This window comes from Nerophis ophidion, linkage group LG22, assembly GCF_033978795.1.
Source record: "Nerophis ophidion isolate RoL-2023_Sa linkage group LG22, RoL_Noph_v1.0, whole genome shotgun sequence".
Lineage (NCBI taxonomy): Eukaryota > Metazoa > Chordata > Actinopteri > Syngnathiformes > Syngnathidae > Nerophis > Nerophis ophidion.
In genome coordinates, this window is record NC_084632.1 from 15735134 (window position 1) to 15751011 (window position 15878).

The following is a 15878-nucleotide window of genomic DNA, read 5'->3' on the forward strand; positions in this document are numbered from 1 at the left end:
GTTATTATGGCCCATGTCCACATCTGACCTGGGATCAGTTATTATGGGCAGGTGCACATCTGACCTGGGATCAGTTATTATGGACATGTCCACATCTGATCTGGGATCAGTTATTATGGGCAGGTGCACATCTGACCTGGGATCAGTTATTATGGCCCATGTCCACATCTGACCTGGGATCAGTTATTATGGGCAGTTGCAGTTCTTGTGGCTCATGTCCACATCTGACCTGGGATCAGTTATTTGGGCAGGTGCACATCTGACCTGGGATCAGTTTTTATGGCCCATGTCCACATCTGACCTGGGATCAGTTCTTGTGGCCCATGTCCACATCTGACCTGGGATCAGTTATTGTGGCCATGTCCACATCTAACCTAGGATCAATCAGTTCTTCTGGCCATGTCCACATCTGTCCTGGGATCAGTTAATATGGGTAGGTGCACATCTGACCTAGGATCAGTTATTATGCCCATGTCCACATCTGACCTGGGATCAGTTATTGCCCATGTCCACATCTGACCTGGAATCAGTTATTATGGGCAGGTGCAGTTCTTTTGGCCCATGTCCACATCTGACCTGGGATCAGTTATTATGGGCAGGTGCACATCTGACCTGGGATCAGTTCTTGTGGGCAGGTGCAGTTCTTGTGGCCCATGTCCACATCTGACCTGGGATCAGTTATTATAGGCAGGTGCATATCTGACCTGGGATCAGTTCTTGTGGCCCATGTCCACATCTGACCTGGCATCAGTTATTATGGGCAGGTGCACATTTGACCTGGGATCAGTTATTATGGCCCATGTCCACATCTGACCTTGGATCAGTTATTATGGGCAGGTGCACATCTGACCTGGGATCAGTCATTATGTTCCATGTCCACATCTGACCTGTGATCAGTTCTTGTGGGCAGGTACAGTTATTGTGGCCCATGTCCACATCTGACCTAGGATCAGTTATTATGGGCAGGTGCACATCTGACCTGGGATCAGTTCTTGTGGGCAGGTGCACATCTGACCTGGGATCAGTTCTTGTGGCCCATGTCCACATCTGACCTTATTATGGGCAGGTGCACATCTGACCTGGGATCAAGTCTTGTGGCCCATGTCCACATATGACCTGGGATCAGTTCTTGTGGCCCATGTCCACATCTGACCTTATTATGGGCAGGTGCACATCTGACCTGGGATCAGTTCTTGTGGCCCATGTCCACATCTGACCTGGGATCAGTTATTATGGGCAGGTGCACATCTGATCTGGAATCAGTTCTTGTGGGTAGGTGCCCATCTGACTTGGGATCAGTTATTGTGGGCAGGTGCACATCTGACCTGGGCTCAGTTCTTTTGGGCAGGTGCGAAAGGTTCTATGCACTCTGCCTGTGGCATGAGCTCTGTATGACCCAGGTTGTAACAGCCTATCAGCGCGTCATTGTGATAGAGATGACAACCCATACCCCGGAATCAGCCAATCGGAGTGGCGTTCTCTCGCTCTCACTCTGTTTCTCTCTCTTTCTCTCTCAGAGAGAGAGAGAGAGACGGAGTGAGTGAGACACGAAGAAGTTTAGGCAAAATGTGGAGATATTTGACTAAAAACAACAAAGAACGTTGACTTGCGCTAACAATAACTCAAAGATAAATACAATTATTATATTTTTTTAGAATAATTATAAATATATATATACATATATATATATGGGTCGGGTTTGGTTTTGTAATTTGATTGCATTGTTATGTATTGTTTTGTTGTATTGATTAAAACCCCCCCCCGAAAAAAAACCACAAAGAAAAAAAAGTTTTTTTTTTTTTTTTTTTTTTTTTTTACTATAATTCGTGCTGGTTCCAGACGGACACGTCGCTGGGTCCGGACATGGACCGCGGTCCGCCTGTTGAGGATCATTGTCATACGTAGTGCTTTCTGGAACTCTGTGAGAGAGGTTGAAACAACTGAGCTTCAGCCCCAGTTGGTGGAAGCCCAAGCTTTGGCTCTTCCCGTCAAGTGGGAGATCATGAAGGCGATCTTGGCTCGCTCCGTGGGAAAAGCGTGAGGATTAAATTCAAAGTGAATAGAACAGTCTATGATGAATGCTTTACATATTCCCGTTTCACCTGAATAGGATGTTGGTGGTGCCTGTTTACTTCCGGCTCCAGCGAATGACGTAGACGGTGGTTGGACAAGTACGGGAGCCGGCGCGGTTTGTTGTGGAAGTCGCAGCGTCATCTCCTGCAGTTGAAGGGTTAAGCGGGCCATATGCTCGGCCATGGCCGTCTGGAATTCCTCTTGGCGAGAGAGGCAGGTTTTTTGATTTTGGATAGCGGCGGAAAACTGTCCTGTCTCTGCTGGGTCTATACTGGCCAGATCGTAATGTTACGACTTGGAATAATGAGAGGACCCAGATGCAGAGAGGAAGTTCCAAAAATACAGCTTTTATTTTGAAGTAACTTTTTACCTCCGGTGCAAAAACTATTTCACAAGAATACAAACAACGCGGGGAAAATAATTCCGAGGATAAACAAGTAACTCAAAATCACTCCAAAAAATAAGGAGGAATACTAATCTAAGAAAAAAAATAATACAAATAGAATAACAATAAGAGTTAACCAAAAGCGCTCCAACAGGAGGAAAAACTCAAATGACCTATATATAAACACTAACTATGAATAAATAAAAAAATCACTCAATCAATGAGGCAATCAAACGAAATTTGCAAAAACAAAAACTCACCACTTAGCTTGACGAAGGATAACAAAGGGTGCTTGAAGGAGGAAAAAGTAAACTCAAAATTACAGCAAAAAACTGCTTTGATAAAAAAGAACCAGGAAAACAGGAGCAAGGCAAGGAGGGTTTCAAGGACATGGACATGGATGCTAGAAAGGCACGATAAACGAGATAATCTGGCAAAGGACAAACGGAGGCGTGAGCTTAAATAGTATGTGGGAATGATGGGAAACAGGTGGAAACAATCAGGGATGCCGTCAGACTGGTGACACAGGAGAAAGGGCCCGTAATCTGAAACAAGAGGGTAGCTTTTCAAAATAAAACACGTAACTCACCAGACAGAAAAACAAACAAGACACAATGTGGCACATTTACATTTTTATATGTTCATCAATGTGCATTGTCCTACGTAACAAAGATATAAAAAATATAGCAAACACTGACTTCCTAGCAGGAGTTCTATTTTACATCTGTGAACACGCTTGTTGGTGTGTTAAATTAGAGAAAATGTGGTCGTTTATAAATTATTTATTATTTCTGTGCAGGCCGGTAGCAAATGCGCCACGGACCGGTACCGTTCCCCGGACCGGTGGTTGGGGACCACTGATCTAAGAACCGCAATCCTCTGCGCACAAGCTTAGTAGATCAGCTTTGCAAATTTGCACAGGCCTTTAGTAAATCTTGGCTCCAATGTGTAATGTCAAAAGTGTGCCAGTGTATTTTCTATGTCTAATGCCAAATTGCCTTTAGGTGCAGAGACTGCACAATACAGAATATATCTTTCTGAGAACTATCATCCTGTGCAGTGGAAATAGAAAACAGAAATAGACCAAAAGCAAATGCAAAAACTCAAATGTCCACTTCAAAGGATCCTGGTTCTTACAAGGGTAAAATGTTTGCGTTCTGATAAAAATGTTATACTTCCATGATCGACTTTGTAGTTGTGTCATCGGATTTGCGGCCTCATGTTTTGGACACCCGGGTAAAGAAAGGGGCGAAGGTTTCTACCAATCACCACCTGGTTGTGAGTTGGCTGCGATGGTGGGGGAGGATGCCGGACAGACCTGGCAGGCCCAAGCGCATTGTGAGGGTCTGCTGGGAACGTCTGGCAGAGTCTCCTGTCAGAGAGAGTTTCAATTCCCACCTCCGGAAGAACTTTGAACATGTCACGAGGGAGGTGCTGGACATTGAGTCCGAGTGGACCATGTTCCGCACCTCTATTAACGAGGTGGCTGAGTGGAGCTGTGGCCGCAAGGTTGTTGGTGCCTGTCGTGGCGGTAATCCCAGAACCCGTTGGTGGACACCAGGAGTGAGGGATACCGTCAAGCTGAAGAAGGAGTCCTATCGGGTTCTTTTGGCTCATAGGACTCCGGAGGAAGTGGACAGGTACTGGCGGGCCAAGCGGTGTGCAGACTTCTGGACGGCTTCGAAGCGATTCTGGACCACCATCCGCCGCATCAGGAAGGGGAAGCAGCGCACTGTCAACACCGTGTATAGTGCGAATGGTGCTCTGCTGACCTCAACTGCGGATGTTGTGGATTGGTGGAAGGAATACTTCGAAGACCTCCTTAATCCCACCAACCCGTCTTCCTATGAGGAAGCGGTGCCTGGGGAGTCTGTGGTGGGCTCTCCTATTTCTGGGGCTGAGGTTGCTGAGGTAGTTAAAAAGCTCCTCAGCGGCAAGGCCCCGGGGGTGGATGAGATCCGCCCAGAGTTCCTTAAGGCTCTGGATGCTTTGGGGCTGTCTTGGTTGACAAGATTCTGCAGCATCGCGTGGACATCGGGGGCGGTAACTCTGGATTGGCAGACCGGGGTGGTGGTCCCTCTCTTTAAGAATGGGGACCGGAGGGTGTGTTCCAACTATCGTGGGATCACACTCCTCAGCCTTCCCGGTAAGGTTTATTCAGGTGTACTGGAGAGGAGGCTACGCCGGATAGTCGAACCTCGGATTCAGGAGGAACAGTGTGGTTTTCGTCCTGGTCGTGGAACTGTGGACCAGCTCTATACTCTTGGCAGGGTTCCTGAGGGTGCATGGGAGTTTGCCCAACCAGTCTACATGTGCTTTGTGGACTTGGAGAAGGCATTCGACTGTGTCCCTCGGGAAGTCCTGTGGGGAGTGCTCAGAAAGTATGGGGTATCGGACTGTCTTATTGTGGCTGTCAGCTCCCTGTACGATCAGTGTCAGAGCTTGGTCCGAATTGCCGGCAGTAAGTCGGACACATTTCCAGTGAGGGTTGGGCTCCGCCTAGGCTGCCCTTTGTCACCGATTCTGTTCATAACTTTTATGGACAGAATTTCTAGGCGCAGTCAAGGCGTTGAGGGGTTCCGGTTTGGTGGCCGCTGGATCAGGTCTCTGCTCTTTGCAGATGATGTGGTCTTGATGGCTTCATCTGGCCAGGATCTTCAGCTCTCACTGGATCGGTTCGCAGCCGAGTGTCAAGCGACCGGAATGAGAATCAGCAACTCCAAGTCCGAGTCCATGGTTCTCGCCCGGAAAAGGGCGGAGTGCCATCTCCGGGTTGGGGAGGAGACCCTGCCCCAAGTGGAGGAGTTCAAGTATGTAGGAGTTTTGTTCACGAGTGGGGAAAGAGTGAATCGTGAGATCGACAGGCCGATCGGTGCGGCGTCTTCAGTAATGCGGACATTGTACCGATCTGTTGTGGTGAAAAAGGAGCTGAGCCGGAAGGCAAAGCTCTCAATTTACCGGTCGATCTACGTTCCCATCCTCACATATGGTCATGAGCTTTGGGTCATGACCGAAAGGATAAGATCACGGGTACAAGCGGCCGAAATTAGTTTCCTCCGAAGGGTGGCGGGGCTCTCCCTTAGAGATAGGGTGAGAAGCCCTGCCATCCGAGAGGAGTTCAAAGTAAAGCCGCTGCTCCTCCACGTCGAGAGGAGCCGGATGAGGTGGCTCGTGCATCTGGTCAGGGTGCCACCCGAACGCCTCCCTATGGAGGTGTTTAGGGCACGTCCAACTGGTAGGAAGCCACGGGGAAGACCCAGGACACGTTGGGAAGACTATGTCTCCCGGCTGGCCTGGGAACGCCTCGGGAACCCCCGGGCAGAGCTGGACTAAGTGGTAGGGAAGTCTGGGCTTCCCTGCTTAGGCTGCTGCCCCCGCAACCCGACTTTTGATAAGCGGAAGAAGATGGATGGATGGATGGATGGATAAAAATGTTATATTATTTCAGATTTCATTGTAAGCATCTTTATAATCTCTTGATATACAAATGATACATCGCAGCTAAGTGTGATGCTACAACGAATACAATGTCATCTTCCAATCCATCTTCCTCGTTCTTTTTGCAGAGTGCTCATCTGGCTTTGATCGACTCTCTGCTGATGGCGTACACAGTCGACACTATGGGTCTGGAAAAGGTGATGGCCAGCCTTCATCAGTATTCATCCTGCAACTCTGAGGAGGAAATGCCATACGATACGGAGGATACGGCCACCACCTGGGTGAACAAGGTTGGTGGCAGTTTTGTTGTGGCCTTATGTTTTTGCCAATGCAGTAATCACCACAGCACATCAGTTAGTTGAAGCTGCTTATTACTTGGCCACAAATTCAAGTTTAAGCTCAGCCCCACCACTGTATATTTACATTTGCCTGCTTGTGCTACTTGCCTTGTAAGCCAAACGCACACACACACACACACACACACACACACACACACACACACACACACACACACACACACACACACACACACACACACACACACACACACACACAGAAGCAGATTCCCACTGCTCAGACATATGGCTCTCTGCTGGAGTGCCGAGGCAGAGTCTAAAACTCACCAGATTAACAGCTGATTAAACTTGATCGATATACACGTTTCCCTCTCCAAATTCAGGATTTACGCTGATTAGTTCAAATTAATTCAAAAGAAACTCACTGTGCGTAATGATTGATGTAAGCTTTCAAATCCTCATATTTTGGTCTGCCGTCTAGTAGCCAATCTCCCTGGCTTTGTTGTTGTTTTTTTTGCTACATGCTCACAATATGAATAAAGTCCCCTCTTTCAGTTATTGAGGTACTGAGCAATTGCTTTTCAAGGTTATTTGAACCCAATTTACAGTTTTTCTTAGCAATGGATTATTGTTTGTGTCTAGTAATTGGGCTAATGTGTGTATCCTCTGCAGTGGACATTTGTTTAGGGCTGCAATGATTAATCAATTTGATAGATTAATTTGAGTAGAAAAAAGGGTTGGTTTGTATTTGATTGCTTTGATTAATCGTTTAATTTGTGTACGTAATAAAAATGAATAAAGTCCTTACTACATGGAGTGCTCTGAATTTTGGAGGTGAACTGGACTTTTGTTTGGAATTTTGTTCATCGTTCACAATTATTATGAAAGACATGACAACAGATGTATATTTTAAATGCATTCTATATCAAATAAATGCAATTAAAGGTCCGCTTACAATGGAGTTTATGGGACCCCCTCTATTCTGCCTATAAAGCCCTTAAAAAAACATCCAAATACCTCCATTGAGGTTTTATATACATGATGTAAGTACATGTAATGTGGTAACATGCACAAATATCATAGCATTTAATATTTATGTATATTGATAATTTTAAGAATACATTAATTTCAGAAACGCATCACGTTTGCTTTTTTTTTAACTACATCCCTGATTATTACTCACTGCAGACTTTATGAGAGCAAACAAACATAATAAAACATCACTTACTGTACAGGGTCTGCTGTAGGGTAAGAGAAGGGTCGCTAAGAAAAGGGGGATGGAACCAAGCTTGTTTTCGTGTCGTTTTCGCCATTCTGGGTCTAAATTGGGTGTCAAAGTGTATCAACATGTCGGAATACGTCCTCGTCCTTCCATTGTCCAGGTGAAAGGCATGATTTGCGACAGTTTGACGAGCAAAGAAACGAGGAAGCAGCTATTCCCATTGGCTCCGTTTATTACCTAGTTAGAGTGCATTAAAAAAAATACATCCTTCGTCGTGTCTTTCAAAATGAGTGTGAGCTCCAAAAAAAGTGCAGTTCCCCTCTTGAAATATGCTAACATAGTTTCTGCAACGGCCGTGCAAGAGCACGCACATGACAGCTGTTTTGTGTGTGTGGATGCTGCAATTCTAATTTTGTTTATTAATGCACAACATTTTAAAAGTGCCATTTCAATGTTGAAGTGTTGCATTTTAATAGGAAAAAAAATATGAAGTTCGTGGCAAGCAGAAAAAAATCCAACTATTTTCCCTATAATACACATTGAAGATATAAACTGTGTTTTATCTGATTACTCTATTAATTGAACATATTAATCCATAGATTACTGTATTATTAAAATAATCGATAGCTGCAGACCGACGTTTGTTTTTGGTCTGTTTCTTTTGTCAGCATTAAACATTTTAGAAAAAATTGCCTGGTAATGCAAATCACAAATGTCCACTACAGTGGACGCCTGTTCTAAAGAGGATATATTTTCTAAGGGTCTCCTGATATAACTTTTTGACTTCTGATATGTTGGCGACTTGTCCAGGGTGTACGCCGCCTTCCGCCCGTGTGCTGCTGAGATAGGCTCCAGCACCCCGTAAGGGACCAGCGGTACGATATCAGAACGAATAATAATACATGCTTTTATTATTTTGTAGTGTGCAATGTTGAAAATGCTTCAAGTCAAATCACTCAGACAACAATGATAGGTATGAAAAACACAAATCTTATGACAAATGTATACTTTTGAAGTGAGGCGGTAATTGATTTTATGGCGACACCTAGTGGTCACAATAATTATTTGAATTAAGCGCATCGCCCTTTAAGTTGATTGATGCAGACACATTTGTTACTGAATTCTTTCTAATATGATTCCGCTTTGGATACTTTGTGTCTGTAAGTAAAATGCAAATATATATTTTATACTTGTTTATGTTGACAAATGTGCTGCTTTAGACTGTAGAATTCTTCAGTAGTGTGGTAGTTTCGGGTCTAATATGGCTGTCAAAGTGTATCAACTTGTCGGAACACCTCCTCAGACTTCTTCTGTCCAGGTGAGAGGCATGATTTATGATTTCCAATAAACTTCCAGGGTGCAAGGAAGCGAGGAAACACCTTGCCAGTCGATCATGTCAAAATTGTACACAAGCTCGTGATCACATGCACTATAAACAGTTTTTCTGCATAAGCGCTTATGATAATATTCCTAATACCTGGTGTTTGTAAGTAGAGTATTGTTGGCGCTTTTTGGATGGTTGTTTATTTGATTTTATGGGCGGCATAGAGTAGCTCCCGATGCCGCTGTAAGCAGACTTTCATATACATTTAGCTTGAATGCATTAAAAGAAATCCATACGTCGTGCAGTTCCCCTTAATACAGATTATAAAGTGATTACTATTAGTTACTGTGCATCCCGATGTAAATTAATCCTGTTGGTTTTCCCCCTTTAGATAAGCGAGCATCTGAAAGACATTGTTGCTGAGGAGGAAAAGAAAAAAAAGGAGACACAGAGTGCAGACACTGCAGAAAGTCCTCGGGTAAGTCCTAACTCCTTTCTCAGCAAAAACATGCAGATTTCATTTGACTGACAGCTTCAGACAAGCTAAGCAAAATCCACTTTATGAATTTAAGTCCTTGACATCTGTGTCATTCGGCTATCTGGGAGCGGCTTCCTCGACGGAACTTAAGCCATTAAAATCCAGTCTTCATCGAAGGAATGACAACAAGTTTGGACCTAATCTTTGCAAGAATCCCTCACTAAATCTGTGCTTTAACCAGAAAATCTGCGCTCTCCAGTCTAATTTGGCCAATAGTTGCTTTCTGTGAGGTCACTAAATGTCCCAATGTTATATAACTGTGATATCAACAGCCATTAGTAATGCCATCAGGAAAAAGTGTCACAGTTGTCTGTGTTTAGTGTGTGTGTGTGTGTGTGTGTGTAGCATTTTGTTTGCAATTAATTGCTCATTGAACCACCCAATTATTTGTTTGGATGCTGCAAATTACCATATGATAAAACCCCTTTTCTCCTATCTCATTTTACTGAACAGAATACCTTGTGTTGCTTCAAGGTTTAGTAAGTTTAGATTACCCTCGGGGAAAATACAGCAATATACTCAGTGACATTTTAATATTGGAAAATATGGTGCAGAACGACATACCAGGAAATCCAATAGCTTTCCTGTTTTCGGACAATAGTAGCCTCTTCTGTCGAGCTCATTGATAACATTTTACTTAACACATTTGCTCGGATTATTTATCCTGGTCAGGTCCCAAAAACACTAAATGATGACGGAAGCAGCGTATTTATTCTTATCAATTGCTCAATTTAATCACTATACACTATAATGAAAACTTACCCCTAATGGCTAGATATTATCTCACCACTGCAGTGGTGGTGTGTACAAGTGTGTGTGTCTTGTCGCTGCAGACTGTTTGATGCTGATGTGACGAGTCAGTGTGCAGAGGCAGCACAGCATGCATCTACTGACCTCACATTATTTCATCATGACTTCTTTAAAGCGTACTCTACAGCTTGCACACCAAGCTAAAACGTCCATTTCAGCGTTGTGAAGATTTGCGTTTAGAGACTGTTTACTACTAATTCAACCAACAAACATTTGCCATAATACTGCAATTAATGAATGCACCCATAAAAAAAAAGCCCTAAAAATTCCTATTTTGGCCACTCTAAATAAACCGTGTTAATCAACCTCTCACAAAACACATTTTGAATTGTAAAATGTGTAGGTACTTACCACTTCAAAAAGTGAATTAGAATGAAGGATCATAATGAATTTGCAGTACCGATGACACCACTAACATCGGCAGTCACTCAGCAGAATGTACAGTAAATCCTTGCTTTTATTTGGTCTCTGGCCTGACTGTGGAAGCTTAATTTTCGCAAAGTAGGTATCATTAATTGTAAATCGAATATTTTAATAGCTTAAAAACCTGTTTACGACAGTCTACACATGTTTTTATTAGCATTGCGAGAGCCTTCGAGACATTAAATAACACATTTACACAATTGTAATCAAGTATGATAATGCTGTTTGGGACTAAGTTAATCAGTGGCCGTGATACTGAATTATTATTCTCTGCATGCTATGCTCATTTATTACTTGTAAATCTTTACAAACATTGAGTAAAATGGGTTATCTGCGTAAAAACGTTTAACCGTATTTCCTTGAATTGCCGCCGGGGTGCTAATTAATTTAAAACCTCTTCTCACTCCTGCGCTTACCAAAGGCATGCGGTAAAGGTAAGCATGCGCTTATTATTTTAAAACCTCCTCTCAACCCGGCGCTTACCAAAGGCATGCGGTAAAGGTAAGCATGCGCTTATTATTTTAAAACCTCCTCTCAACCCGGCACTTACCAAAGGCATGCGGTAAAGGTAAGCATGCGCTTATTATTTTAAAACCTCTTCTCCTCTTACCAAAGGCATGCAGTAAAAATTTGAGTGTGATGTAACAATACCATCATGAAAAGCACATTTAATAATAAAAAAACCGTTATTATGCTCTTACCTTTACTTATAAATGAAGTTCATTCCAACTCCTTCTGATCAAAAGCATTGATAACTTGTTTATAGAAGTCTTCCTTATCTTTCTTCAGTTTTAAACGTCTCTCTGTCTCGATGGAGATCTTCCTTTATTACCTCCTGCTTCGATTGAAAGTCAAGTTTAGAAAACTGCTATCAGACCGCTGCTATCAGTTAGTTCGGCTCCTCAAGTGCGGGCGACGACACAATTAGCCTCGGACAACTCCTCCTCCCATTCTACACCGTGGGTGATCTCCTTATCCCACCGCTGCCACCATGAAGTGTTATTGTATAAATAATACACTGGGTATTTAGGACTGGAACATGCTTTATTTGTGCCCAGTTGTTTATATAGCCAGCATTGGAGTGCTACATCGTAAAAGGTCCGTCGTGCACCCCCCACGTCATATCCGTCCCAGCACATATCACGTCACTCATTGTCACTTCTTCTGCAGCCGAATAGTCGCAAGAAGGATCACTAGCGCCCTCTACCACCAGGAGGCGGGAGTCATTTAATGACTCATTTGACACACTCAGCTACGGTATTGTGACGGTCTCAAGCTGTCGTCTTGCGGGTTCCCAGGACCACCAAGGAAGGACATGGCTTGAGCAGTTTGACTTTGTTTATTTTTCAATAAAACCTCAGTCCAGGTCGCTTCTCCGCTCCTCCTCTCCGCTCGCTCTCCGTCGCCGCCTCCTTGCCGCCATCTTGGGCCGGGCTCTAGCGTGCCCTGCCTGTCTGTCGGACCGCCGGCTCCGCCTCTCCACAGGTATATTAATAAAACATAGCTGTTTACTGTTCTTTTTTAGCATACCGGTATTCAATAGCTTGGACCTTAAATCCTACTGAATAGCTCTTAATCTTCTTCCCTTTATGCGATTTCAAATTACCGGTATTGAAATCAACCTCCTCCATTTTGAAAATGATGACAGGGGAAGTGTCACTCGTGACGTCACGAATTTGACCCGGCGATAATACTAAGCATGCGCTAATTATTTCGCGAAGCGTGTTTGACCCGGCAGTATTATTCATTTTATATTTGTTAACAACTTCACTTTTATTTATTCAAATGATACATATTTTTTTATCCCTTTTTTACATTTGTATTTAGACCTGCAGCTATTGATTATTTCTGTAATCTAGTAATCTATTGATTAATCGAGTAATCGGATTAAACACACTTTTATAGCCTTGGTGTGTATTTTAGGAAACATATTTAGAGTAATAAAATATTTTTCTGCCTGGCGTTAATTACCTTCATTCTTTTTACTACAGTGAATGCACATCATCAACATAGAAATTGCAATTTCTTTTTTTTTTTTTAAAACATTTGTTTATTGAATTTTTCACATATACTGTTCAGAAATGCAATTAAACACTTCAGATGTTGTTTTTTTTCCTCCCACAAATTATTTATAAAATCAAATGAAATTAATAAACTATTAAAAAAAAACCCAAAAAACGCACGCATGAGTCAATTAACTACAGACAAATATAGACATGAAGCGACTAAATGTCCCAAACACGGTGCAGTAATACACAAAAGCAGACAAATGGTTAATCAATTATCTACCTTTCAATTACTTTTCAATCAAGGTTAAATTTATGATCAATCTCTTTAAACATATTTTAAGACACCACCCCATACTTCCATAGTCATGGAACAACTTTTCAATGTCACCCTAATTTTTGAAATTGTAACAGGGACGGCGTGGCGCAGTGGAAGAGTGGCCGTGCGTAACCCGAGGGTCCCTGGTTCAATCCCTACCTAGTACCAACCTCGTCACGTCCGTTGTGTCCTGAGCAAGACACTTCACCCTTGCTCCTGATGGGTGCTGGTTGGCGCCTTGCATGGCAGCTCCCTCCATCAGTGTGTGAATGTGTGTATGAATGGGTAAATGTGGAAGTAGTGTCAAAGCGCTTTGAGTACCTTGAAGGTAGAAAAGCGCTATACAAGTACAACCCATTTATCATTTAACATCAAATCAACTTTATTTATAAAGCACACTTAAAATTTACCACAGGGGTAGCCAAAGTGCTGTAATACGATATGATAATACGAAGACCGAGCTAACAACACAACACAAACAGAACATGATAAAAAATAAATAAATAAAACATAAAAACATAAAAACAGGTTCAGAGCAGGTGTATAATGGGGCGCCATTGCAGGATGGATATCACTTAGTGTTAAAAGCCAAGGAATAAAAGTATGTTTTTAAGAGAGATTTAAAAACAGGAAAAGAGGAGGCTTGTCTAACACTCAGAGGTAGGTCGTTCCAGAGCTTGGGAGCAACATGTGTACATTGATAAGATTTTAAAAGACATCTTTCTGCCTGCTGCCTATGTCTGCATTTTTAAAGTTCTGGTCACTTCATGCGGTCTGGATTATTATCAATTTGTATTAGTTACACTCATTTAATAATAGAATATACATTGAAGATTTTTCTAATCAAATTAATTGTTTAATCGTTGGTGCCCTATTTGTATTCCTTCCTTTTCCTTAACAATGCACAAGCTATATATATTGAGCATCTTTGTTTAGAGTCTTAATTGCCTATTTATGTCTTGTATTTTTTCAACACTGTCCTTTATTTTCACATTAAACTTAAACAAAATTTTACAAAAATATAAAAAAAGAAAGCATTGCAAGCGCCAACATGTAAAAGATATATCAGTAACAGGCATTGACAAAAGGTAGGTTTAAATGAGCTCCAAACCATACCGTTGTTCGCACAGGCCTCCTTATCCTCCTCAAGTCCACATTGAAAACATCAGACTTTGGTTTCTTAGTGTATTAGAGGACAACAATTAATAATTTAATTGGTTGGCAAATCATTTAAAACCTTTCTACAAACGTAATTAATTTGATAAATTGTGTATATATTCTGTGTATTTTACAGATTCTTAAATTTTTTTGCTTTTAGATAATAGGCCTTTGAAAAACAGATTGATCTTGAAGTAGGCCTTTGATTAATTTTGTCTTTTCTGACTTGTTTTTACAATGTTGAATATTTGTATTATACAGGATAGACAATGCAAAGTATCACATCTTAAGGCTCGTGTACTTTGACGTGAGCTTGCATTTTCTTTTGGATGCCTCTGCCTGCGGTGTTTTGCAGTCTGGCTACTTTGTGATGTCACAACGAGGTGGATGTACTTATTTGGACATTAAGTAAAGCTCTCATTCTTAGGGAGATGAGCTTTTTATAAGGCAAGTTGAGTTTCATGAATCATAAGAAAAAGTACAATAATGTATTTTTTTCATCTAATTTTGGCATGTCCATACTAACATGTGTGACTTACAGGGAACATTATCACAATTTCAAAAGGGTTAAAAACAATAAAAATCAGTTCCCAGTGGCTTGTTTTATTTTTCGAAGTTTTTTTCAAAATTTTACACCTCCCGGAATATCCCTAAAAAAAGCTTTAAAGTTCTTGATTTTCGCTATTTGCGATGCGACTGTCCATTTCCCTGTGACGTCATACAGGGCTGCCAATACAAACAACATGGCGGCTACCACAGCAAGATATAGCGACATTAACCCGGATTCAGACTCGGATTTCAGCGGCTTAAGCGATTCAACAGATTACGCATGTATTGAAACAGATGGTCGGAGTATGGAGGCAGATAGCGAAAACGAAATTGAAGAAGAAATTGAAGCTATTGAGCGAATAGCTATTGACGCTATTCGGCCATAGCATTGGTGTACCTAATGAAGTGGCCCATAGCATGGCTGCCCTATTAGCATCGCCGGTAAAATGTGCAGACCAAACGATCAGGACTTTCGCATCTTGTGACACTGGAGCAACTTAAATCCGTCGATTGGTAAGTGTTTGTTTCACATTAAATGTGGGTATCTAGTTTCAAATGTACATACAGCTAGATGTTAGCATCGATTAGCGTAGCATGTTAGCATCGATTAGCTGGCAGTCATGCCGTGACCAAATATGTCTGATTAGTACAGAAGTCAACAACATCAACGAAACTCACCTTTGTGATTTCGTTGACTTAATTGTTGCAAATGCATCTGCAGGTTATCCAGACATCTCTGTGCCATGTCTGTCTTAGCATCGCCGGTAAAATGTGCAGACACTCTGGCACATGCAATGGGGGTCTGGCGGCAGATTTCTTGCCAGTGGTGCAACTTGAATCCCTCCCTATTAGTGTTGTTACACCCTCCGACAACACACCGACGAGGCATGATGTCTCCAAGGTTCCAAAAAATAGTCGAAAAAACGGAAAATAACAGAGCTGAGACCCGGTGTTTGTAATGTGAAAATGAAAATGGTGGGTGTGTTACCTCGGTGACGTCACGTTCTGACGTCATCGCTAAAAGACCGATAAACAGAAAGGCGTTTAATTTGCCAAAATTCACCCATTTAGAGTTCGGAAATCGGTTAAAAAAATACCTGGTCTTTTTTCTGCAACATCAAGGTATATATTGACGCTTGCATAGGTTTGGTGATAATGTTCCCCTTTAAATGCTGCTAACAGTAGCTTTTATTTATGAATCGATCGGTGAGTGTGCAGGCGTACCTAATGTTGTGACCCCCTTTGAATCTATATAATGTTTATGAAGTGTATATTTTTCACCGTGTTTGGGAAAAAGTTGTGGTGATGGTCATCTTCAAGATATATTTTTCAACAGT

At 42.2% G+C, this 15878-nt stretch overlaps 1 protein-coding gene across 2 annotated transcripts in view; it reads left to right on the forward strand.

The window, feature by feature from the left end:
* Positions 1-15878, forward strand: part of camsap2a (calmodulin regulated spectrin-associated protein family, member 2a) — a 123558-nt gene that overhangs the window by 45863 nt on the left and 61817 nt on the right. For both annotated transcript variants that reach the window (XM_061883323.1, XM_061883324.1), the window contains exons 3-4: positions 6025-6186; positions 9130-9216. In XM_061883323.1, the coding sequence (XP_061739307.1) occupies positions 6025-6186; positions 9130-9216 (249 nt within the window). The remainder of the gene's footprint in view (positions 1-6024; positions 6187-9129; positions 9217-15878) is intronic.